Source organism: Rhamphochromis longiceps, linkage group LG12, assembly GCF_057381845.1.
Source record: "Rhamphochromis longiceps isolate RC_006_pf linkage group LG12, R_longiceps_female_GT1.1, whole genome shotgun sequence".
Lineage (NCBI taxonomy): Eukaryota > Metazoa > Chordata > Actinopteri > Cichliformes > Cichlidae > Rhamphochromis > Rhamphochromis longiceps.
The window spans coordinates 10,531,800-10,556,621 of NC_140568.1; the positions used below are offsets into that span (position 1 = coordinate 10,531,800).

The 24,822-nt window shown below is 41.2% G+C and overlaps 1 protein-coding gene across 2 annotated transcripts in view; it reads right to left on the reverse strand.

The window, feature by feature from the left end:
* Positions 1-3,796: 3,796 nt before the first annotated feature.
* Positions 3,797-24,822, reverse strand: part of LOC146656941 (phosphatidylethanolamine-binding protein 4-like) — a 52,810-nt gene continuing 31,784 nt past the window's right edge. For both annotated transcript variants that reach the window (XM_085426880.1, XM_085426879.1), the window contains 3 exons: positions 11,570-11,615; positions 10,751-10,867; positions 3,797-4,518 (listed from right to left, as the gene is read on the reverse strand). In XM_085426880.1, the coding sequence (XP_085283006.1) occupies positions 4,427-4,518; positions 10,751-10,867; positions 11,570-11,615 (255 nt within the window). In that variant the 3' untranslated portion in view covers positions 3,797-4,426. The remainder of the gene's footprint in view (positions 4,519-10,750; positions 10,868-11,569; positions 11,616-24,822) is intronic.

Consider the following 24,822-nt stretch of genomic DNA (forward strand, 5'->3'; position numbering starts at 1 on the left):
TTAAGTTTTGTATTTTAGTAGCAGGAAAACCTGATAGCATGAGATTATTCATAATAATGTTTCTAAAATCACTATTTATCATCTTATATTACTGTCATCTTGCAAAAATGCATGAGTTCATCAATGCAGTGATCCATGGAAAAAGGCTTCCTCAACTGTTATGTCTATAGATGCAAATCAATCAGAATCCCATCGGCATGACTGAGGACCTTCTGTACTGCAGTGTATCTCGCCAAAGGGAAGTGCCGGGTGGTGGCTCTGTGGTTGGAAAGTTGAACAGTCGAGCTGGAACACCTACCGTACCTGTTGCTGTTTTATTTCCTCGACTGTGAGCCGGGGCACATGAGGCAGGCCTGCGTTGTTTGTCCATGGCCCTGCGGCGTTAGATCTCTTTGACTGCAGTGTCCGGGCTCTTTTGCATACAGGGATTCCATGGAAGCACATGCTTACTTTAAAGCAGGAAACTTCCCAGTCAGCGTGGATGTGCAGGCAAATAAGTTTTGTTTTTCCAAGCTTCATGGGGATAGCTAAAGTGTTTTTTCCTTACTATTAAAGGAGTTGGAAAGTTACACTGCCTGCAAATTTACATTCTTTATTATTTCCTGTGCTGTTCTTGTGTAACCTGTGGTTACTGCAAGCATCGATGAGGGGGCACAATCATCATGGTGGCTTGAGTTGGGGCATGTCCAAACCTGAAAACAGCGTACGGCATTTTACTATGGGTTTCCGGCAGAGTGACATTTTTCTGTGATGATTTGTAATACTGAGGAACAGTGCTAATAAGTCCCTTTTCACTCCATAATGTAATAATAGAACAGAAGTGCCGCCCTATTATTAACCACTCCTCTCGGTTGAAACTTTAGTTAACACGCCAGATTATTCAGTCCTCCATTTTTTAAGCTTTTGCAACCAGCTAAACACAATCATGATCATGCTTTTGCAAAGAAATAAAAAGAGTGTCCCATGTTTGCTGCGTGAAACAACTGGTAAGATATGATCTCACTTCCTGTTTGTAAGTTTCAGTGCCAATTCTGACAGGTTATTGATTACTTTAAAGTTAACTTCATCCACCAATTTCTTAACTTTTTAAAATTGGGCATATGGTTTATTAATTTACATCATAGTCACACTAGTACATCATCCAATTGAGAAGAATTTGCAACAAACAACCCAGAGACCTGACAGAAAATAAGGGACATGCAGCTGACATTATATGCCTAAAACCTCTCCTCTTTTCAAATTGAATGAAGTACAAAATAAAGATGGTGTTATATTCAACAATATGTTGAACTAGTGCTTGAGTCCATAAACTCATCAGGCCATTTTTTACTGGGATCACAATCAAGCCAAAAGGATTGTTTTTACCCGAGACATCTATGCGTGTTTTTGAAGGGATGCCAAATGCTATCAGTTTTTCTGTAAAGTAAATTTACCTTGCCTATGGGTATAATAACATTACCTTGACTATGCAGCTGGGCTCATTTTAGCCGCCAGCTGAAGTGGTTTTGCTTTTCTGAAACGTATCTGTATCTGAATATCCTTCAGATACAGTCTGTAGTATAAAGGTGCCTCCAACTTCAAACTATTGGAGATAACAGTGTATACCAAGTTTCAGACATTTAACATGGTAAAAAGGATCAAGATATTATCCCCTATCTATGTAAAATTTTAAATTTGGCACAAAGGACAGTGGAAGAAGTGTAATCAAGTTAGAGAGAAATATTCTTCCTATGCAGATTTAAGGCTCGTCTCCTTAGTGTGCCTTATTATTGTTTTCCAGGCAGCAGATGAGGATAGCCCAGTAAGAACAAACTCTACCTTCCCCCCTGATACTATCATTGTCCAATTACTACCTGATATTCCGAAGGGTCCTTTTAAAACAGTCCTTTTATTGATGCTAACTTTATCCTGCACACATACCTGTAAAATTAAAGTACATTAAGGAATCACCTGCTTTTAACCTCATAACTTCTCTTGTACTGTAGATCCAGTTGTAGAGAAGATTTTCCAGTAATTATAGAGTTGCCGGCGTGATCCACAAGCCAGTGTACTTGAATTGAACCCGAGGCTGTTTCGTATGGTATGCCAGTAACTCGGGACTTGTGTGTGAATGAGAAACACATCGTAAATGGCTTTGTAAAACCACTAAGGTTAATGGTCTAATGGTTACACTCTGTACAGTTTGAGGGGAGAATGTAAAATATAATACATAAGCTTTTAGCTTTATTTTTAAGACATGCATCCATAAAGGTATTTAAGTTATCTCTCTATTGAGTCTGCCATTTGTAGTAGAGCTTCACTAATATGGATACCAATGTGCATTTAGAAAGCAGGGCCAGCACAGATACCTCAGCAAAAAATCTTTAGAGGTCAAGAGGTGTATTTTAAAATTCTGGATTCCTTGTTGTTGAATGTAAACAAGTGTTCAATAGTGCCTAAAAACCTGGATAATCACGTGAACTTTTGTTTTTAGAATTGGGACTCAAATTTCCAGGTGGGCTAAAACACACACTGAGATTCAAATAAAGACAATGCCACTCTGTCGAGGTTAAACGCACAGAAACACGTGTGCAAAATGGTGAGCGGATCATGCCGTCGAGTTCACTTTGCCACTGCTCACAGTAAGTGATGAAGTTCAGTGAAATAAATCTACTTCTGCAGCGAAGAGAAAAGAAGAATGGAGACTCCAAGTAAACATGCATATTAGATCACTCAGCGGTGGTTAGGCAATTGAATTGATTATACAAATTCCTTTTAATTAATCTAAGTTTGAATAAATTAAAAAAATATTAAATGCCTTTCCCATATCATCAGGGGATGTGAGAAGCTTTTTCAGAGAAGTGCAATATACTGTGCAGCGATGAACTACAGCTGTCAGTTTTTCTTAATCATAATATTTCAACTCTCCTGACATTCGGAGTAAAAATAAACACATTCAAGGAAGCTGAGTGGCAAAACCCAGCTGTTTTGGCAGGATATCTCCAAGATATAAAGCAGGGAAAAAAATGCACAGTGTATTTGGAAGTACAAATCTTGGCATTTCAGTGGTGTACTGATGGATTCAAGTAGGTGGTTTTTTGGAAGAATGCTCTCCCACTTGGCATGCTTCACAATGAGTGTGGAATTATACTTGACTTGCCAATTGTTAAAAATGTGATTTCATAAGTCAAATAAGATGGGTAAATCAAGGTCAAGAGTAATTTTCAAACCGACAGATACTTAACATTTATTCAAAAGCAATGGATTCACTGACAAACTGTGTGCTTATGGTTGTTTTTGTTTGTTGACTTGGCTGCTTTGAATGCTAAGTCGGGGAGGCAAACAAAGCAAACGCAGGACAAGTTGATCAATGATCTCCCAGAGTTCACGGAGGGGCCGCGTAAGGGTTTTAACCAAGGCTGGCTTAACCACCAAAGGAACAAAAACCTCCATTACCTACTCCCGCCTAGCCCACCGATGAGACACCAAATTAAGGTCAATGAAACCACCAACTAGAGATTGATCATCAGGACATCAAAGTCACTGATGTAAATCCAGCCTTTTTCAGACATCTGGGGTATTGATACAAGCCTCTCCCAGAGGAGAGTTGCTGGTTAGAAACCAATATTCCTCATGGCGTGGGGGGTCCTCTGACCCACCTTCTACAAAGACCTGCGAGGTCTGAAAAGTATCTCATCGCGAAAGGGTTGAAAAGTTTATCCGCATCATCCTCTACAGACTTGCCAGGTGAGGCTCTTACGCAACTGTGCAAAGTTCAAACTGGGTTTGCTGTCCCAAAGTTACACTCAAGGACACGTTTAGATCACAGCAGCCTTTACTTCAGATAAATCAATCAAGCGCATGAAAGCAGCTCATTGTTTCCAGTGGTCAATGGAAATATGATAAACAATTACACAAACAGTAAGTTCCTTTCACTTGGAGCATGACAGGCCCTGTGGCTCCTCCCCTGCCCTGTCACTAGAGTATTTTGGTTCAAGTTCCACTGCGGCATCCGGCTGTGTTGCGGTCTCGGTTTCACCTCCCACTTCCTTTTTTTGGCCCTGACGTGTTTCCGCCCCTGAATTAGAATCAACTCTTTCCACACAGAGTTGTGATATCAGGCCGTCTTCCTTCTCTTGTCGACAGTGTTCGGAAACTAATAAGAAACCCCCTGGTAAAGCTAAATTCTACCTCCCAAATCCTTTGCTCCGTACCACGTGACAAGAGATACGGGCCGAGATCAAAACCCTAAGCAGCTGGTGTAACACAAAGAGGAAATCTCGCTCTCTAACGTAATGATAAGATAAAGGCAAAGAGGGCTCGCTTGTGCAAGCTTGAAGAATGTATGCTGTTTAGTAATTGCTGATAGAGTAAAAGTGAGGAGAAATCTTTCATATTTGTCTACTGACAGATTCTTCTTCTTCCATTTCAGGCATCTGAGCATCCTCTAGTCTTTGTAGTTCTGGGTGAGAAACTGAAGAGTAGCCACGGGCTCTCCCAGATCAAAACTTGTGATGAAGGCTTGAAAATCCCATTTACCTGTGGGAGCGGGGAGACAAACACAAAGATATTTATAAGTATTTACAGACACTTGGAGGGGAAATGTACTCACTTTTCACTCTGATCTGAAACCGTTTTCAGATTGATTTCAATAAATTATTATTATCTGTTAGATAATAAGCAATATTGTATATAAATAAAGTACATTTTAGGCAGAGTCTCCGGTGGATTACAAGAGCATTTCTTATGACCACTTGGTCTGTGTTTAGGGCATCTGAGGCCTAACTGAGCAGCACATGGCTCTGGGATGTGAGTCACTGAGAACAGCACTGCTGAAAATAAAACATGTTGCTGTAATGATGGAGGTGGGAACGCAAGGACGTATTGGCAAGAAGATATGATTCAATCGCCTGGACTGTTTTTTTTCTTCCCTCCCCTTTTAAACAAACACCAGACGGCCATCCGGCTGGTATGACAATATCACTTCTTAGATTTTGACAACCGCTGATTCCCTGCAGCTTCCTCTCCCTTAACACACAAAAAAAGGACGAAAAAAAAAAATCACAATTATCATTCCAGGGAAAGAAAACCCTGCATGCTTTCAACTTGCAAACTTCAACAGCAGAACGAATGTCTGTCTATCTGTGTCTTCATATGTTTGGGTGCGCGTAAGACAATGCTTTGCTGCTTTGCTCTGTAATCCAGGGAATCACTGACATCCTGGTATTTCCGTATGCGCAGTAATTACATTAACAGCTGCTCAAGAATAGCGTCGGAAAGTCATCTTTTGAATAGAAAGCCAACTATTGAAATAGTCCAAATCTGTAGAGAGAGTGGCCTCACAGTTTGGGGTCAAATCTGACTATGCCTGGATAGAAAAAAAATATAAAAATTACTGCTTTTGACCTCTCGCTGCAGCTGCTTTACAGGCCCTCACTGTAGCTGTTTTCACCATCAGAGAGCCACATTTGTATCCTCCGGCATTTTTGAATGAGATATGGGAGAAGAAATACGCTTTGCCAGTGCCACAGACATCAAGTGCACTCACCCACCCCCTACCCCATCAATGCAGAAACAAATCAGAAGGGTTCATTTACATGTAGCACAAAATGTCTTGTACATGGTTATAATTTTCACGCTTTTTCCAGCAGACATTACTGCACCTAGCTCCTATCAAATTTTAAAGTCGAGTATATATATTTGATATACGTTTTAATAATTACACAACCGTTTCCCCCGATTCTCACCAATTTGATTTAGCTTTTAAGACTGACACCTCAGAGTGTTCGCAACTTCGGGTCAAGTTCTGAGCTCAGCTGGGGCGGGTGGGGGGAAAATGATGAATAATAACTGGGAGATGAGCAGATGAGTACCCGAATCTTGCCAGGTCCTCTCCTTGAATGAGAGCTGCCTGGAGAAAGGTCTCTGATAATCAAGTGAGGGCAATGGAGTCAAGTGACCTATCTGTATGATAGGGCATGCTTCCAGTGCCCCTTCTGGTCTGTGCTTCAGTCACAGATAATGCACCGCCTCTGCAGATCCCCTGCATGTCCACAATAAGGTCCCTCACACCCTTAGAGACACCACTTAAAAAAAAAAAAAAAAAAAAAAAAGGGGTGAGGGGACAGACGGCAGCTATATCCCTATTTTGCCTCAATATAGGGATATAGTTGATGAGTCATGTGGCAGAGTTGAACCTCATGACAGTCATGCTTTAATATTCAAACTTTCACTTACCCTTACTCATAGGGAAAAACCTACCATAATACAAGGAAACATTTCCTCTAATAGAGCATGTCACACTGGCGATTGTTTTATTGTAGCATGATGATCAAACAGAGAGTAGAAACCAGGCGCTGCTTGTAAGGCTTTACCCACATAATCCCATCTAAAGCTGTGCAATCATTGGGCAAAATCCAAAATGAGGCAAATTCAGAATATCTAGTGCTATCACACTGGCTGGTACCCCGCAAACGCCTAGACTCGCAAGTGACCTTAAAATAGGCTGGTGCCTGTTTGTAGTGCCGAGACGCGTTTCCGCCTCTCCCATCTGCGTGTTCATGGAAAGGACAGATAGTGTGGGACCTGAGGGCGATCTTAAAGTCTTCCTGCCTCTCCTTTTGTTTCCACCTTGCTTCCACGTCTGGGCATGGCAGAAAGATCAGGACTGCTGTGAGGTGACACAGAACTGCTACATTTAGTGGTGTGGGCGGTGTCCCTGTTAAACCTCTTACAGTGTCTCAGAAATACTAAAAAAACCCAAGTGATGCTGCTTTGTGGTAGCGTCGAAGGAATCATATCAGGCTAAGAGCTCTTCACGCAGGATTCATAGTTATAACTAAAGCAAAACGCAACCTTAATTTCTTTGTATCTGTCAGAGGTCAGGGGTCGGACACAGAACAGTTCTTCGGGGATGCTTAAACAGGGTCAGTGTGAGTGTGTCGGAGCTTACCGTAAACACAGCAGTAGCTAAAGCGCTTCAATCTTGAGGGGAATTGTTGAATTATAGTTGGCCACTCTGTTTCTCTCTATGCTGGAAATACTGAGTTTCCAATTATATAAAACGGAGAGGAGAGAGCTCATCACACTGGAGAGGCAGGACCGGATAATGACTAGCATTTGCTCGAGAAATGACTCAAAGAATTATTTTTCATAACAGTTTATCGGAATAATCAACTATTCTCGTGAATATATCATCTCTGGAACACCTTCAGGGTGCTTCTTCAAATTTGGCACAAATGTTGACTCATAATTACAATTTGGTCTTTTTGACCTGGCAAAAAAAACAACCAAAACATGTTTTGGCCACAACTGAAGAATTCATAGGATCATTTTGAAAAACTCCCATACAAACCACTAAATGAAAGATCAACTTCGCTGACACATCATATTGATCTGCAACATTTTCCTGGCTGTCCATCAACACCGTAACTCATGAAGATAAGCAGGGATTCTTAGCATATCTCATATTTGGTCAGATGCAGAATTGGTGACACTAATCTTTGCTTCCCACCTTTAAACGCCGCTGCTTCTTTGAGGCAACGTCCATATATGAAACACTGTCAACACAGATTTATTGTTAAATTGTATTTTATTGTTACATTTCATTATTGGATTTTATTCAATTACTCCAAAATCCTCATTACTTTTTTTAAAAAAAGTGTGCAACTCTCATTTTCATTATCAATTGCTGTGTTTTCTTCACTCATCCCAAAGGAAATTATGAGAAGCTGGAAGCAGCAGATATCTTTCTGATTTTTATGAGTTTCTTAATTATCAACTAAGTGACTCATTAACAAATTACTTCACTTATACTTATATTCTGTCAGCTGGAAGTAACCCATTTTAGAAATACTATAAAGATATTTGTGGATAAGGGAAGTTGAGGAAAAGTCAAGACACTTTAACTTTTACTCCGAGCCTGTCAAGACTCTGTAAAAAAAAAAAAAAAAGACACATAGAAAAAACACAACCAGCCAAAATTCAACACGTTAAAGTGTTCCTTTAAGGCAGCCGACTCCTGGCTGAAACTCAGGCCTGCTGTAGCAACCAAATCCTGGCTCTCTTGACTCCACGCAGCTCTGATTAATGGTAGAGGCTGTGGGTGGGTGGTAGACATGGATCTGCCCATTACCACACTGCAACATTGCAAATGGCTTCAATTACTGTGGAGTGTGCTGAGCTGGCAGTAGGGGCTCTAGGAAGCAAGATAGGCAATGTGTACGATCCAGCAGCTAACGCCACTGTGAGCCATTCATTTGCATGACGTGACTGTCGCCTTCCCAACAATTTATCAGGGACAAAAAAATAATAATACAGAACACATGGCCAATTTTTTTTTTCATTCTTATCTTCTCTTTTTTACTCATCATAGTTTTTGCTTCTGATCAGTCGATACCAGCTGCTGAGCTTCAAGTCAGGACGTGGAATGCTCGACGCGCGAACAGCGTATGTGCAAACTAACGTGTAGGCTGAAACATCACCCCAAGGCTTCTCTCGAGGCCTTGGGGTTTCCCTCCCGGCATTGTAACACTGTTTCCCTTGACAAACTGACTCGTCGGCACCAAACAGTAGCAGGACATATTAAGGGCTTGCCAAGTGGCTGACAAGTATCACAAGGGTCTGAGTGCCCACGGCTGCCCCCCTCCCCAACCCTGGCACGGGGGCAGCCTCCAGTCAGGGACAGCCAGAGCAATGGGGATTCCCTACGATGACGCCCCTGTGCCCCATGCCAAGAGCGCAGCCCCCCTGTAGTTCCTTGTGTAACAAACCAGCTGTCCCCATCAGTTCAATGACCCACATTCATAACCTTAACGCAGGAGGCACTGCCGACTCCCACGGCTCCTCGCAACAGCCCTGCTCCACCTCTAATTGTTCACCCCCTTTATTAGTAAAGTGATGGCCAGAGATGAAAAGAAAACAGAGAAAAAATCTGAGATGAAATTGAGTCAATGACTGCACTACTGGAAGTGGAAAACGATCATTAGGAGTCTTCCACCCACGGCTAAATGCTCTCCCTTCGCAAATCACATCAATTAATGTCATGGGCTATGAAAAATTCTCTCTGTGTCATACCACATGGAGGGAGGACAGACGCTAATAAGTGAACATACTTAACGGAGGAGGTGGGGAGGCATGGGATTCCCTCCGTTCCTCTTCTCCGTGCGGGATTAACGAGCTCCGGGACAATTGGGCAAAAATAAGGAAGCAGGTAAACCAGAGAATAGGGCCTGAAATATCCCACATGTTTTGTTTCTGCTCATACACCACGACTAGGCTTTCATTCTTAATGTGTAAAACACTATTGTCAATTATCTATTCTCTTGACATATTATTGTGTCCAGAACTGACCCATCAAATGAAGCGCGTGATTATCCGGGAGAATTTTTTTAATTTCATTTCCCTTGTATCGACAGAGCAGCTAGCAGGAGAGAGGAAGTCTTACAGCGGGAGTTACGCTCATCCACTCGATTAAGGATGGGTGGATCCACTCAGTTCAAATGCTTCATAACGAGTGGGCAACTTCTGTGTGAGAGCAGTTTATTTTGCACAAGAATACATTAAAAATATTCTAAATAGTAAACTATTATTCATGCTAGTATTACTTCAGCTTAACCAGCTGTGACATCGCGAATGCCCCAACGATGCGGCAAGAGTTCATCGCAACCTCCCCAAAGTGCGCCGAATAAGTAACATACTACAAACTATATCTCTTTTGACACTTCTTTTTCCAAAGGTTTCAACATCAAACAGACCTCAGCCTAATGTGCCCGGATTGTTTGCTGACAAAGCTGTCAAAACTTCAAACAGCCGAGACTGGCAGCTCCACTTATTCACGGCCGCAGCGCTTGAAGTCTCAAACCACCCTGATCTCCCCTCAAATCACCGGCTGTGACCTGACTCGAATAGACAGATAGACACGCCTCCTGTGAGGTGCTGTACTGTGCATCCAAGTGCTACAGCCCACCTTCCCACACAGACTTCAGGGGGATGGAAAAGTACGAAAAAAAAGAAATAAATCCAAAAGCGTAAACAAAACAATACCTCTGCAAGACAAACAAGGTTGAATCAAAGGATGTATGGATATAATATCATCAAACTAAAACGACCTTTCACGTGGAAGCATGTGACGTAGTTGATGGGCCTTTTAGGTTTGGCGGAGGTTAACAAGACGTGGTCAGGCAGACTCGTGCAGGTGTGCGTGGGAGCCAATAATACTTGTCTTGATCCCGCAGGCATTAACGCTGCAGCAGACTTACTCACTAACCTCATTAACATTTCCCTTGTTAAGTTCAAGCATTTGGAGAAAATTATCTTCCTAAAGCAACTCCGAATGCTTTGATTAAAGCATCTTAATTGTGAATTATGCAGAATGACATGGGTCTTTATGAAACAAAGGCAGCACAGTGAATCGCAACACTAACAAAGATCAAGTTTATAGTAAAACGTACTCAATCAACACAGATATTTCAGGAGTTGCAGAGCCTAATGTGGAAATATTACACCCTAAATTAAGGAGTACTCCCTCTAAAGGAAATGAATATTGTAAAATGACGTGGCTTCTTATTGTCTGTTCCAAAAATACTTTCCCAAAAACCACAAAAACCTATAATGTGAGAGGAACTGTTAGGTTTCAATTCCTTGCTGTAAACTTTCATTGCTGATTCAACAGATAGATGCTGGCAACCAGCCACTGTTGGTATATGATAGATGATACTGCAGTGGGAAAACAATGTAGCAGACTGAAGAAGCTGGTGAGTGGAGTTATTACCCCGGGATGCCTCCTCCTGCTCCGTGAGTGACACAGACGCGTCTGGAGGCTGCTCGAACAACATGAACTGGTAGCGGTGAAAACCAGAGTTCGATGGCGGGGTTGGCGGCTTATAATCTGTACGAAAAACCAAAGAATCAGAATCAGGAGAGCTGAGAGTGGGGACTGGCATTTTATAACAATTGACTGTAAGTGTGTGCTAAATCTTTGACATCCCAATTCTTTTTGTTGTGCAGCAAAATCCACGTGGATTATTTAAACCAAAGGGAGCTGTACGGCCATAAATATCGTTAACTCTGAATTCTGAGAATTCTTTAGTCAGTCTGGGTTGTGGGTAATAAACTGGCTACAGATTTTCTTTGGATAAATCCTCTTTAATCATCACCAACACTGCAAGACAGTAAACATAACCAGCTCCACGGGGGAGGATGATGGCGGCGTGTGCATCTCTGTGTGTGTGCGAGTACTGGTGCACTTTTTAAGCCCTTTAAATTCACAATAGTGGGAAGGAATTAAAATTACTCTGAGGAGAGGGGTCACGAAAGAGTGACTTAAAGGTTATACAGGAAAAATGTTAAATTCCTCCAAGTGATACAAAAATACTGAAATACTTTAGCATAAATTATAGTAAGACTTAAATCTACAAGTCCAAACAATAATATGGAATTATTCCAACTAATTATATATAATATATACCAGAGCAAATTGCACAGCCTACACACAATCAATGAGTCAGATCAACTTTCTGGAATTAAACTAAACCTGGGAGTAATGAAGCCAAGGTTACACAACGAATAGTCAATAGAAGATCTTACTTACCAGTGAGGGATGTTCCTTCTATTTGTCCTTCCTTGAGTGCACTGCCCTGGAATTTAAAACACAAAAGTTAGCCGGGCAAATTATGAAGCACAGCCTGTTTGTTTTGTGACAAACCCAGCGATAGCAAAGATTTGATAAGAAAGACAAAACAGACAGCAAGCACAGGCTGCTCTTCTTTCAGATTTATGCTCCCATAGGCAAATGTTCTACATTCAATTAGTCCAGTCTTTATAACCACAAGGCTGGCCATTTAATTTATTTCAAGCCAATGCTAGTAGACTGTATCCTGCTGAAGTAACAGCAAGCTCGAGATCCAATAAACAGTGAAATATTTGGCGATTATTGGGGGGAAAAAAGCTCCAGTACAAGCTTGCATCCACACTGCAGGTTAAAGTATGTCAAAATTAAATATATAAAAGACCAGGTATTTTAATATCAGAATACAAGAGACAATTTTCAGACAAAAGACAGTTCCCAAGCAAATTAAACTACTGAGAAGATTTCCAATTTCCCATATTATTAATTGTATATTAACTTCTTGTTGCCTAGAAACAGATATCATGTAACCCAATGTGAAGTGCAGATATTTTCATAAGCATTTTCTGCTGTATATTTGTCAGGTTAAACTCCCTCAGCCCCAGGAAGCACACAGTCAGGCACTTCACACTGCAAATTGCACACAGGCATGTTTGTTTAATATACTTGGCTATTTACTGCAAGACGGCTGCATCCTTGAGTGGGTGGAAAAGGACTAAATATGCTGTCTGTGAAATGGCCCAAAACCCACTTGAGGTAAGCGTGGAAGTCCCCATCACAGACTGGAGTATGTGGTCTCAGCACCTATTTCTGTCCTCTTTTTGCCACGCACAGGCTCCCCCTACAGGCTGACGGGGGTACTGCGTTAACAAGCAGCACCAAGGACAAAAGACAGGCAGGACCAAGCTGCTTTTCCCCCCCAATCTCAGCTTGAAATTCAAGTTCCAGTTTAATAAGAACACATATCCACAGAGAATAAAAACTGTAGTAGGACAGCAGCCCAGAGCAGAAGAAGGTAAAGCAGAAGGATAAAAACAGAAATAATGTTTTAATTTTCATCTTGGGAATGGTGCATCCAGATTATGATTATGATATATGTTTTGAAGAGGATAAATGCATCCAACTGTTGGAACGACATCTTTTCGAGGACACTAATAAACACTTTCAATGCCTATCCAGGTTTCTTGACAAGTAAATTAAAAGCTTTATTTTGCTATTTACTCATACGTGGGACAGGGGACTATTTAAAGCAGACCAACCATAGTTTGACTTCTCTCTTTGCTTCTTGAAGACTGCAGCTGTCACCTCGCAGCAGATGAAATGTACTTTGAGGATGATAACGGTTCATAATGCCAATTAAAATGCTAAAACTACAGTTATAAGCACACAGAGTGTGCAGGTCTATGTCAGAATGACTGAGATGCACAAACGACCTTAGCATATTACTATCAGTTTCAAATAGTAATTCACTCTTTCAGCAGATTTAAAGCATGCATTCTGTATCGTGCATATGCTCTTATCTATAATCCTGTAACCTCTCTTTAAAAATAACAGCAAGCATTGGAGTGTTTACACAGACTGATCAAATTCAGAAGATTAGTTTCAAATGTGAGTATCTTCATCCACCGATCGGTGAGAAAAAAAAAAGCTTTATTTAGAAATAGCAAGTGTCCTGCAGCCTGCAGAATCCAAACCCATTGCCATAGCAACAGGTAGTCAACATTTGAACGTGCAACATTTTCCCACATCTTAATGCTCAGTTCTCGCTCATCCTCCCAGGCACCCTGTGCCCTTTTAATTTCATTATAATACATAGTGTATAAACAACAGCAAATGAATAAAATATTGAAATTTAGCCAAATAATAAAAGAAGTCAATAATATGCGGAGTCAATAATATGCCGATCTAACACACAATCACATATATTATTATTCACAAGAAATCAAAAAAAAAATAAAAAAAATCACAAAAGTAGTTTAAGGGTTGGAGTGATTAATCTGTACGGAGCAGAGCTGCTATCACAGTCGCTGTGACCGAACAGGGCCGTGCTGGGGTTGCTGATCCTAATGTTCACTGGGGAGTGACGCACTTACTCACTGTGACCCACAGGGCAATCTCACATGGGGGGCGGCCTCCCTCAGGGACTTGGTTGTGGGGTGTGACGCCAAACATGACAAGTTGGCATCGCTGAATGACAGCCACGATCTGTGTTAATAACCTTTATGAAGAAACGCCCATTTTAAGGTATGGGTATGTGTAGCATGTTATCCTTGCAGTATTTATGATAATAAAAACAAAAAAACATTTGGATCTTTTGAAGTTGTGGAAAAAAATACTGAAAATTCAAAAGACAATCATCAGGCTGGACCGTGGAACAGTTTAATCAGACTAAAAACTTTAAGCATAAAATGATTTTCGTATTAACCCCACCCATGAAAAATCTGTGAGTGATTCATCTGATTGTTGATGAAGAAAGAATCCAAGACTGAGATTCACTAGTATGCCAAGAGAATTTGAATGCTGCTTATAAATCTGTAACATTTATAGAAAAAAAACCCTTCTGTAGTGAAAATAAGCATAATATTACTTTACTAACCGAGATAACCTAAGACATCAAGATACTCTGAGGCACGATATCCAAGACTTTATACACTGAAGCTGTTTTCACACCTAAACTCTGAAATAAGTCAGAGGAGTCAGGTCGGGACATCGTTTGAAGTTGCCCTTTCTAACAGTAGCACGCAGCAGGAGATAGTCTGCCTCAGCTGCAGTCTCACAACTTGAAATGCTCCGGTTCGTTTAGAAGAGGGAGCTGTCTGCATTTAACTGCAAGGACACATGATCCCCAGGCTGTTACCTGCACTATTAACACATGGACTTCACACTGACTTTGCACTACGGGGATCTAGCAGGTTAAATTTGTCAGGTAATTTCTAGAAAGGTAAATGGAGTAAATGACTCTAGGTGACTTGATCTATAACACAGATCTATAAGTAAAACATAGATATTAGAAGAAATGGTTTAATGACTGTGTAATAAAGGGCTTGATATATTTTCCACTCTAACATATACACATAAATTGTATATTAACACTATAAACTTCTTCCTTTCTCTTAAAAAATACAGTTTCCTCAAAAACATGCCCAGGGAATAAACAGTGCAACACTTTTGCTGTACAAAATCTATGTTCACCAGCAGTTGTATTTTTGGCTTGTTTTTTTTACCTCAAGCTGAAGATAAAAGACACATTGCATAATGCAGATGTCAGAGAAAACAGTTGTTTTCAGCTATTTTCTATATGCTCGACCATAAAGCCAATGTGAAAAACGCAGCTTATTCATTGAAAACATTCAAACATAGATCTTCTATCATTAGCTGTTCATGTAAGAAATGAGCTCAGATTGAAGCGCTGTGTAGAAAACCAGCAGAACATTAAAATCAGGATCTTTACAAAATAAAGAAAAAAAAGCCTAATGGAGTACTCACGGCTAATATGTCAGTGTTTTAACTGTTGTGCTATTTCAGCAGCTGAAAGTTGAAAGACACTAGAAACAGCTTCATTCTCTATGCAAGACAAACATTACCACTGTTTCCCTGTAAGTATTTTCTCATTTACATTTTAAATGTCTGTGTTCGTGAGATTCTTCTATGCTCATTCACTGCACTTAAAACACAGATACCACCAAGCTTTCTGTTCATAATGCAGTAATGCACTGCTCACCATGCATAAAAAACATGGTGATGGGTATTAAAGTTTCATACCAACACATATATTCATAGTACTGTATGCTCATTGAAGTAAATATCTAATCAGTCAATCAAGTCAGGAAATAGACGACTTGCTGAAGTTCAAAGTGAGCATCACAGAAGGGATGAAAGGTGACTTAAGTGACTTTAAATGTGTCACAGTTGTTGGCGGCAGACCGGATGGTTTGAGTATTTCAGAAACTGCTGATATACTGGGATTTTCCCACACAGCCATCTCTAGGGTTTACAGAGAATATCTGCCGGCAGTTGTCTGAGTGAAAATGCGTTGCTCGTACAGGAGGTCAGAGGAGAATGGCCAGACTGCTTTGAGCTGATTGGAAGGTAATAGTAACTCAAATGCCCGCTGGTTACAACCAAAGTATGCAGAAGAGCATCTTTGAATACACAACACGTCAAACCTTGAAGTAGATGGGCTACAGTGGTAGATGACCACAATGAATGCATCTCCTGCCAGTTAAGAGCAGGAAACTGCAGCTACGGTACTGCCTAAATCTTCTGTTTCCAAAATTGTCCACTGTCTGGTCTAAGATTAGATTCTGCTGCGACATACTCAGTAAGGTTTAAATTTGGCGTAAACATGAAAGCATGGATCCATCCTGCATGTATCAATGGTTTGGGCTGGTGGTGTAATGGTGTAATGGTGTGAGGGACATTGTTATTGGCACACTTTGAGTGTTTAAAATGTCGACTTGAGTATAGTTGGTGACCATGTAAGACCACAGTCCACTTCTGATAACTGTACTCAGCAGAATAACAATTATTTCTTGTTTCTTGTTTAATCTATGCTATGAATTTTTTAAATAATCACTGTAAAGTCAAATATTACGAATTCCTGAATTTTAATGCTCCAAACTCTTTCACCAAGAAACAATTTAAGTTCTTCTCTTTAGAAACTATAATGAAACAAACAAAGCATTTCATGGATTACCCAGACTGAGTTAACTCACCAGTAAAAAGACTCGAGTTATTTGGGAGATATTATAAGCAATGCATATGTCTCGTTTCCTCATTTGAGGGGAATACCCATTTAAGCTGTGATAGTGAATCACACACTGAGCAATGTGGGAACACCAGCTACTAACAGAGATAAAAACTGAAAGTGTCAATGTGATTTATGCCGATGCACGAGGGTGTTTAAGTCTATCGAGGGGAGACTAACTAAATATCTCCTGGTATGCACTAAAAACAGTGAACAAGGAGCAGCAGTGGGATTGGAGATTTGACGCCTAAATGGGGCAGATTTGGTTTTTGTGTTGTTCAAGGTGGATCTCTTTTGTGCCACTCTTATCATAAAGGTGAATCCAAACAACATAATATTCTGCTGGTGGCACGTGCACTGGTAAAAAAGAAATTTACCACTTGTCTTAATTTAAGCTAAGTATTTTTGTTTCTTGATATGTTTGTGAGAGCGAGGCCACGCAGTGAACAGGGGGAACCCCCTTTGAAATGGAAGGCCTGAGTTCAAGACACTAGAGCAGGAAACGCACGCCCTTGGAGGTTGCCCTTAAAAAGACAGTGTCCCTGCAAGCTGTTGTAAAGCTGACCCCGACCTCTGAGCCACCCGCAAAGGCCAATCACGGCCAATCATACAAATATCAACATCTATATTCATTACACAGTTTAAACACATATGAAATATCATTAAGTTATAATCCAGAGTTCGTTTCCAGATCTTAAAGAAACAGCATTTACTAAATATTTGTTTTGTCACTCGTCTCGGCTCGTTAAATGTAGGAGCCAGTCACGTCTAACTTATGTGCGCCCAGCTGTGGTGTTACATTCATCGTGGCGTTGCTTGCCTTCATGTTTTACTGACTATTTCACACTCTGACTCAAACAAAGGCAGAAAGGATCCCAAACAACCTACACATTATGAGCAATGAATAATTTCTGATAATCTAGAAAAAGGCATGCGGCAGAGCTTTTTCTGTGGGTCACGTAAAAGCCTGACACGCTAACCACCAACCAGCAAATTTATCTCAATCCATAAAATGAATCAGAATTAGTTCAGACTTGATAGCGGTATTATTACCATCATGAAATTCTTAAAAAAGATAGTAGATGGGACCCCAGGCGCATCTCCGCTTTGTCTGAAAATGGTGAAACAAGGTGAGATGTGTCACTTTATGAAAGTGAGCTTAATGCTATACATGAATTTCTAACTTCTCTTAGGGCAGTAGATGAGCAGTGTGTTTGTATAATGTGTCTACATAACTTCCGCTAGGAATCCTCCGACACGAGCCGATAGGTAGGAGTCCACAAAGAGGCGGTGGGTGGGTGCAGGGGTGCGGTTTCAGCAGGAATACCCGCTTGCCCAACAACCCTTCTCCTTCTCTATGTGGGTGAGTGCTTCCCTTTGTCAGCAAGAGTTACTCATGCACCTCCTTGTATATCCACCACTTCCCCCTCCCTTGCACACCCTGTAAACCCACACCTACGACAATCAGCACCCACGTCCTTCTAATGCAGTTCTGAGAGCATCATTCTCCCTTTTACTTGCAGTCAGGCTAACAGACGGGGAGAGAGAGCATGACAGATGGTGTTCACAGCTCTATTTCTGAGGCTGGACTTGTACTGCCACCGCCACCCCTCCCCTCCACCCTCCCTTGCCGATTCCACTCAAGCCAAGTGCTTATGACTACCTCCTCATCTTCGCCTCAGTAATCAGCCCATTCATTTGCAGGGTTATTGTGAATTAAAAGTCCTTGCCTCACAAGGAACCTCACGGTTTACAGGTTAAACACAGAAAAATCGCATCATTGCTCAACTACAGAACGTGTAATCCAGATATAAATGGAAAAAGCACCAAATTTATGTTCAAAATTATTCAGAGTTTAGGCAAAGTATACAACATTTTGCTTACAAAACAGTAAAAAATTATGCAGTAAATTAGAATATTTTGTGAGTCTGGATTCAGCCCCCACCCCCTTTCTTTTATGTCCCAAAATGCACAGGAACTATAGGAGCAGTGACCCAGTCAAAGGCAGGCTCTCCTATGCACGCTGTTGTCTTTATCAGCATAGCAGACATTCCCATCAGTCGAGTTCAAACTTGTGGCGTGTGCCACTTCTTTTACACCACAGGGGTTTCTCCGGTATCTCTACTCATGCTGAAAAGGTTTCCTCGAAATCCCCGTTTTAGTTTTTGCCCTGAGCAGCGATACTGGATGATTACAACACATAAACAGCTGCATGCATGACACCTTTTAATGACCTGATCCTCAGATAGGATGTGGAAACAATCTTTCAGCCGCCAACTTTGGCCACCAACTGTGACGCCATGTTTATGGCCATGTAAGTGTCATTCTCCTGCATAAAAGCTCAGATATGATCAATACTGGGCACCAAAAGCTTAGCAAAAACTGACAGCCAGCCAACAGTTTGTGAGCACTGTGGAAAAAGTTGCCAGTTTTCTAAAGGTTGTTACTTCATCTCAGATGGGTTACTTCATCCTTGCCAAACCTGTCCAGGCCCCATGCCAAACTTTAAACTAGAAGAAGGAACACTTGCGGTACACTCTTGCTTTTCCTCGTCTTTACTTCAGTTTTAGGACGATGGCACCAAGCAAGTATTCTACAGCCACACATTTGGGATTATGGTTGATCTGGCTTCATAAACTTTGGCTAACAACGGAGAAAACTAAAAGCCACTATGTGTTACAGTCTGGGGTACCACTCAGGATTTAATCGGGCTGACGTGTAACTGGTTTGTCATCTCACCCATGTGTTGTGACTGTGCCAATCCTCCTAATCAGCACAACAGTGACTGCTGAGCCTCCGAAGAAGTCGGAGGCTGATATAATTGAGCAATTTCACATATTGCTGTAAATCTGGTGGCCTAAAAGACAACAGGTATTGGCCAGAAGAATTTACAGATTCAACTGTGAACTCCTGCTACTATTTAGCCCACCTGAGGCAACTATCACTAAGCTGTTATCACATAAGCAAAGCATGCCTAAAATTTTCCTGGACTTAAAGGACAGTCTAGTGCATTCCCCACTAGTGAGTGGGCTTCATGTTTTCCGTTGCCTGCATGCTCTGTATACACAGAGTATTTCCAGTAGAGTAACTGCAACTTAAGATAACAGCTTAAGATTTCATTACTGCTCTTTAAGGATCCCTCAACACGACTGCACATTAAAGATTATTCAGGGTTAGGAGGAAAGCCGCCTAACGTCTGATTTAGACTTCTATGGTGAATCTTTGTAGAGCCTACAACGCAAACTACGTGAGTGACTAATGCTGTTTTCAGCATTTGCACTTGTGTGTGGTGCATTATTTGTTAATTACCATGTGGTAGTGTTCTGGTGTTTTACATGCAATTCCCCCCGCAGCCGTCACGAGGAGCCACCTTTCTACCAACCAACAGAACCTACTCGTTTTTAGCTACACTGGATGTACATGTTATGTTACTAATAATGCACAGTGAACTTTTCCTAGTTCTGCACATTGAAGGTTTTCCACTGGCAAACCAGCAAGATACTATTATTTTAATAAGCCCTAGTGAGTGCAGAGTGTTTGTCACATGGATAGCATTGCTTCATTAGCAGCTCAGGTAAACAACTTTAGCTTGCTGGTGGAAAGTGGGCACACAAAAAAGGTTACTATATTCTCTGGCGTGGCTTGTGTCTTTGTGGAGCTAGCTGCAAGACAGCAGGTATATAGAGTTTCTTTTTGCTTCATGATTTCTATTATAACAAAAATTAACTAATGCTGAAGAGTAGCTTCATAGCTAACAGCACACTACAAGCCAAGTGTACATCACTATTAACTAGGACTGGATACATTGATATTGCTGATGGCTCACTAACAGGCCTTGACAAAGCACAGTACTGCATGACCTGGGAGTTGCCAATATGTTCAGCCAATAAGCACAGCTTTTGCTTATTGGCTGAGCTGGTACTGAAAGGCTGACACTTTTAACATACGGGTTATGCTCATTTTTGTACAGTTAGTGAGGCAGCTGTACACCATCAAAATGCAGGAAAATGCACAAGTGGTAAACTTCATCTTATACATTCAAATATACTACAGTGATGGAATTATCAAGAGTTATCCAAGTAGTCACACACAGCTACAATGTCTTTAAAACATGTACTAAGTCAAAGCATTTTTAGTGGTATTTGTGGCTGTGTCTTTTGAACCGAATGGGATGGAATCTGGGGTGTATGGTTAGTAGAAAAATATAATTTGGAGGAGAGGGTAAAAGGAACTGGGGGCGTCATCCTTGATCTGCTTCAGTGCATGAACAAATTAAGCCACTTAACAATAGCCTGCTGGACTAATAGCTTCAGTAAAGAAACTCATTGGGCTTCGGTAATGAACCTGAGATGGAAACATAAACAGTCCAGTTATTAAGTGAACTCCAGCCACCGCTGAAATCACCTGACACACTGTGACATGCTAAACCTACACTCCTTTGGTAATGCTCATTAGCAGGGTGGGATGCTATTACTCAAATCACTGACTTAAGAAACTAGCCGCCCAAACTCATTATCGCACTCATCTATTCAGTCTAATTTGCACACATTACAAAGTGGCTGTGCTGGGCTGGTCATCTCAAACTCAGTGAGCAGATTGGGCCTAACAGGACAGAGTACAGGCCAAAGAGAGCTTTAATAAGCTAATTTTATCCAACCTGGGTGCTGCTTCCCTTACACCTACTGCGTGTGTGTTAGCAAGTATGGGTGCTGATGAGTCTGTACTTTAGTACTGTTGAGGGAAGCCCAAGCTTGAGTTCCCAAGGTAACAGTCAGTTTGAGTGGGGGCTGGCTGACTCATTTGAAGGGAATCCTGGAACCAGAACAAGGCTGCCCACTCGCCCCACCCCCAGCTTCATCAGCACAACAAGCAAACAAGGCGCTGACATGTCCCCATGTAGGGCTTCCCACTGACGGGGGTGGCACTGGAAAATCCCAGCCTGAGCTTGCCTACAAGTAGCATCAGAGGACATGCACGCACAAGCACGAGGCCTCCGCGCTTCATGGCTTCGCTGGTTTCTGCCGGCAAGACTGGAAATCCATGGAGATTGTAGATGAAGAAATTACAATAGAGCGGTAGGCCTACAAATACGTCGAGACACGTGCTGGATTTGATTAGTACATAAAAGCACGGGGGAGATGTAAGGGGGGCAGAGGAGGAGGTTGGAGCTTACTGACGAGTCCATGGCACTGAATTAAATCATCTTTTTTTTTTTTAGCTGTGAACAGTGACACAAAATAAATGAGAATCAAAAACCTTGTGGGCTGGCACATGAAGTAGGAGGAAGGGAGTCAGAGGGAGAGGAGGATGAAGGAGGAGTAGGTGGACAAGAGAACTAACTCTTTCCCACACAGTTAATGGAATTATTAAGAAATTAAAAGAGATCAACAGGCGTGTAATTGACCATTTAATTAGCTCAAGGTCAGGTTGTTCTTTTGACTTTGGAGGGGCGGTTGGCCGAGGTCTAGATTCGTAGGAAAACTTTGGGCAAGCAGCTTACAATTTACAACAATTAAATCGTCACGTATTGTTTCCGCACAGTGGTAACACAGTCTTTCGATTAAATTAAGCCAAATATGCGTTATTCACAAAAAGCCAAAGTCATAAAGTCGACATACTATTAGAAAACACAATAAATGTTTTTGGAAAAAGTACATTCTGGCCACAAAACAGAAACTGTACATGTATATTCAGTAATCTCGCTGTGCAGAGTAGCCATTTGATTTGCTTCTGTCCACAGTTACATCTGTTGATAACTCCACAGTTCATTCAGTGTCTTTAGTCATTAACAACTGAGAGCTGGTACAAAGGGATTTAAGAGGCAGCATTACTGTTTTGAATCGCTGGATGTTTAATTCTTCTATTATAATTGAGGCAGGAGCGAGACAGAGGTTATGGTAACTGCTGGAAACCTGTCCCACTTCACAGAAAGGTTAATGAACCTTACAAGTCCTATGGGAGATGGAGTATGCTGTTAATTTGACAAACGTGGGAAATAAATGCTTTTATGCTTTTATTGACGGTGACCAATAGCGGCCTTTGCTGGAATGAAAGGTTTTAGTCTTTTAGGTGCTTTGCTATGAGGCAAAACAATAATGTGGAATGCATTTGTTGGAAGAAACTAAGTACATAATTGTTTGAATAGCAATTTCAGGCCAAAAAGCATCTTCATTATTAATTCCTACTTTTGGGGAAAATATACTGCGCAAAATGTACAGTAACCTAATTCATGTTATGAAACAGCTGCCTTTATTCTGAATACATTTGTGGGAATGAGGGATTTTTAAAAAGCTGTACTTTAAAATCTACATATTTCCACATTCAATTTTATGCACCATTGGTCTGGGTTTCATTTTAACAGGGCACCAAGGGTGTAATATGCTGACAGTTGGAGAGGATCATGTGAAACAGAGTTGGTGTTCACCTGAAATAGTCTGTGGGCTAGATGGAAACATCGCAAACGGCGGCTGTGATCTGATCAGGATGGGGTTTTAGGCACAGGACCAGCTATGTATACAGTACGCACGATTAAGAGATTAAATGGATAATCTCCTTCCCATTCAAAGACATTGATGGAGGCAGAGAGCTGGTTTCACAGACTTTCATTCTGGTTTTTAAATCTAACCCAAGAGATTCAAAATCCATGTTCATCAGCTGCTCACCTCTATGATCTCCCATAAAACAAACCTATAGAAAAGGGGTGAGCTTAAATCAATAGAGAAAAGGACAGAAAGCCTTCTGGAACAATTTAATTCGAAGAAGATACAACAACTCATGTTTTCCCCCCAGCAGGTGACACTGATACCATGAAATCCTCATAACAAAATATGTCAATAAATGTTCTCTGATCTTCTACCCCTTCGGTTAAAGACGTCAAGAAATCAAGTACTCTAAATCAAGTGGAATCCAGCGATCTACATTAGAGTTTTTCTTATGTGAACATAATAATCAAAATATGGCAACATATCTCTTTCCTTTCCTGTATTTTCCAAATTGTACTGAATTTATTTCAGTTTAAATGCACAACTAACACTGTGGCATGGCTACTTTTACTCAAGTAAAATGTTTGAGTACTTTCTGTGCCACTGATTAAAAAGCCCCCTATCATTTTCATTCAGGTGGAGCTGAAGAGTGTTTTTAAGGTTAAAAGAAATCTACGTTGACTGTTTGTAGGAGGACATTAAGAGCAGACATATTCAAGCATTTTCGAACACTTCCTTTTTGTTCTTCGTATAAGAAGATTACACAAACATGGGTCCTTTTAAGCGGATTGAACAAACATCTAGGGCTGTCAGTTTTTTGGAGAGGACAGTGCCCATTCTCAGCAGGTGCAATTTCTATGATCAGCACAGCTCCTTTTTAAGCTCTCTCTTTTTAACATCAGGTTTTATTTTTGCGCAGATGCCTAACTGGCGTCAGAGCAGCTTAAAAGACTGCAAACTATCACCGTCCTAACCTTATAGACCTGCCTCACATGTCTTCATGCAGCCAGCCCTGGTCTCGTTCTTCTTGATACCCCCTTCTCTACTGAGCCAGCTCACCCTCTCTGTCTCTCACTCTCACTTTCTCCCAGCTATACTATGGGCACTGATTCATGTGCCTGTGCGTGCACAATGTTTGCCAGAGGAACGCACAAGAATCCGAGCTCCACAATCCCTCTTAACCTCTGACCTTGGCTTATTGTTACCTGTGAGCAGCACTGTGGCAAACATGTTGTACAAGTACTGTACAGCCCTGCAAGCTGTTTGTGTTCTGCAAGTATGGAGGGCAGGGGAGGAGGGAAGGAAGAGAGGGAGCTATTTAATCCTCCCCAAAGGAACTCCCCTTTCAACCCGTATCGTGAACTCGCAGGCAAATCGCGTTGCTGGAAGGCACACCACACACACACTGCTGTCTTTTTAATTTCATCAGCTGAAAGAAATCTATACAGTGCTTTGGAATCCGACTGAGCTGCAGAGAGAAGTGAACTATACAGCACCCTGGAATGTAAACAGGTTTCTCACCAAGTGTAGCATAAAAATACCACATTGCAACAAACCTCTTGGCTATGATAATGGTCAATGGTACAGATCAGAGGTCTTAGTAGATTTTATGTTTGTTAGTCCTACAGCATATCAATAAGAACAACTTGAACAAATCCAGAGAGCAACTCAGAAGAAATGCAGCATTCATACTGAAATTACTCAAGTGTAATAAGCATAAAATACCGGATTCTAGTGAATGCTTTCTATTGACGGCCGATTTTCAGTTGCCATTACAAAAAGCATTATCTCCTGGGAATATTAGGAGCACTGTCATTAAAATCCCTTGCAGTCAGCTGCTTGGTTGAGACCAGATATGGGCTGTAATCTGCGGAGAAAGGGCTCCTTTATTATCCAATGTTAGTAATTGTCAAGCATTGTTACATTCACAGAAACGGGCACAATATTTATTTAATATCAGTAAAACCGAGCCAGCCTATTTTTCTATC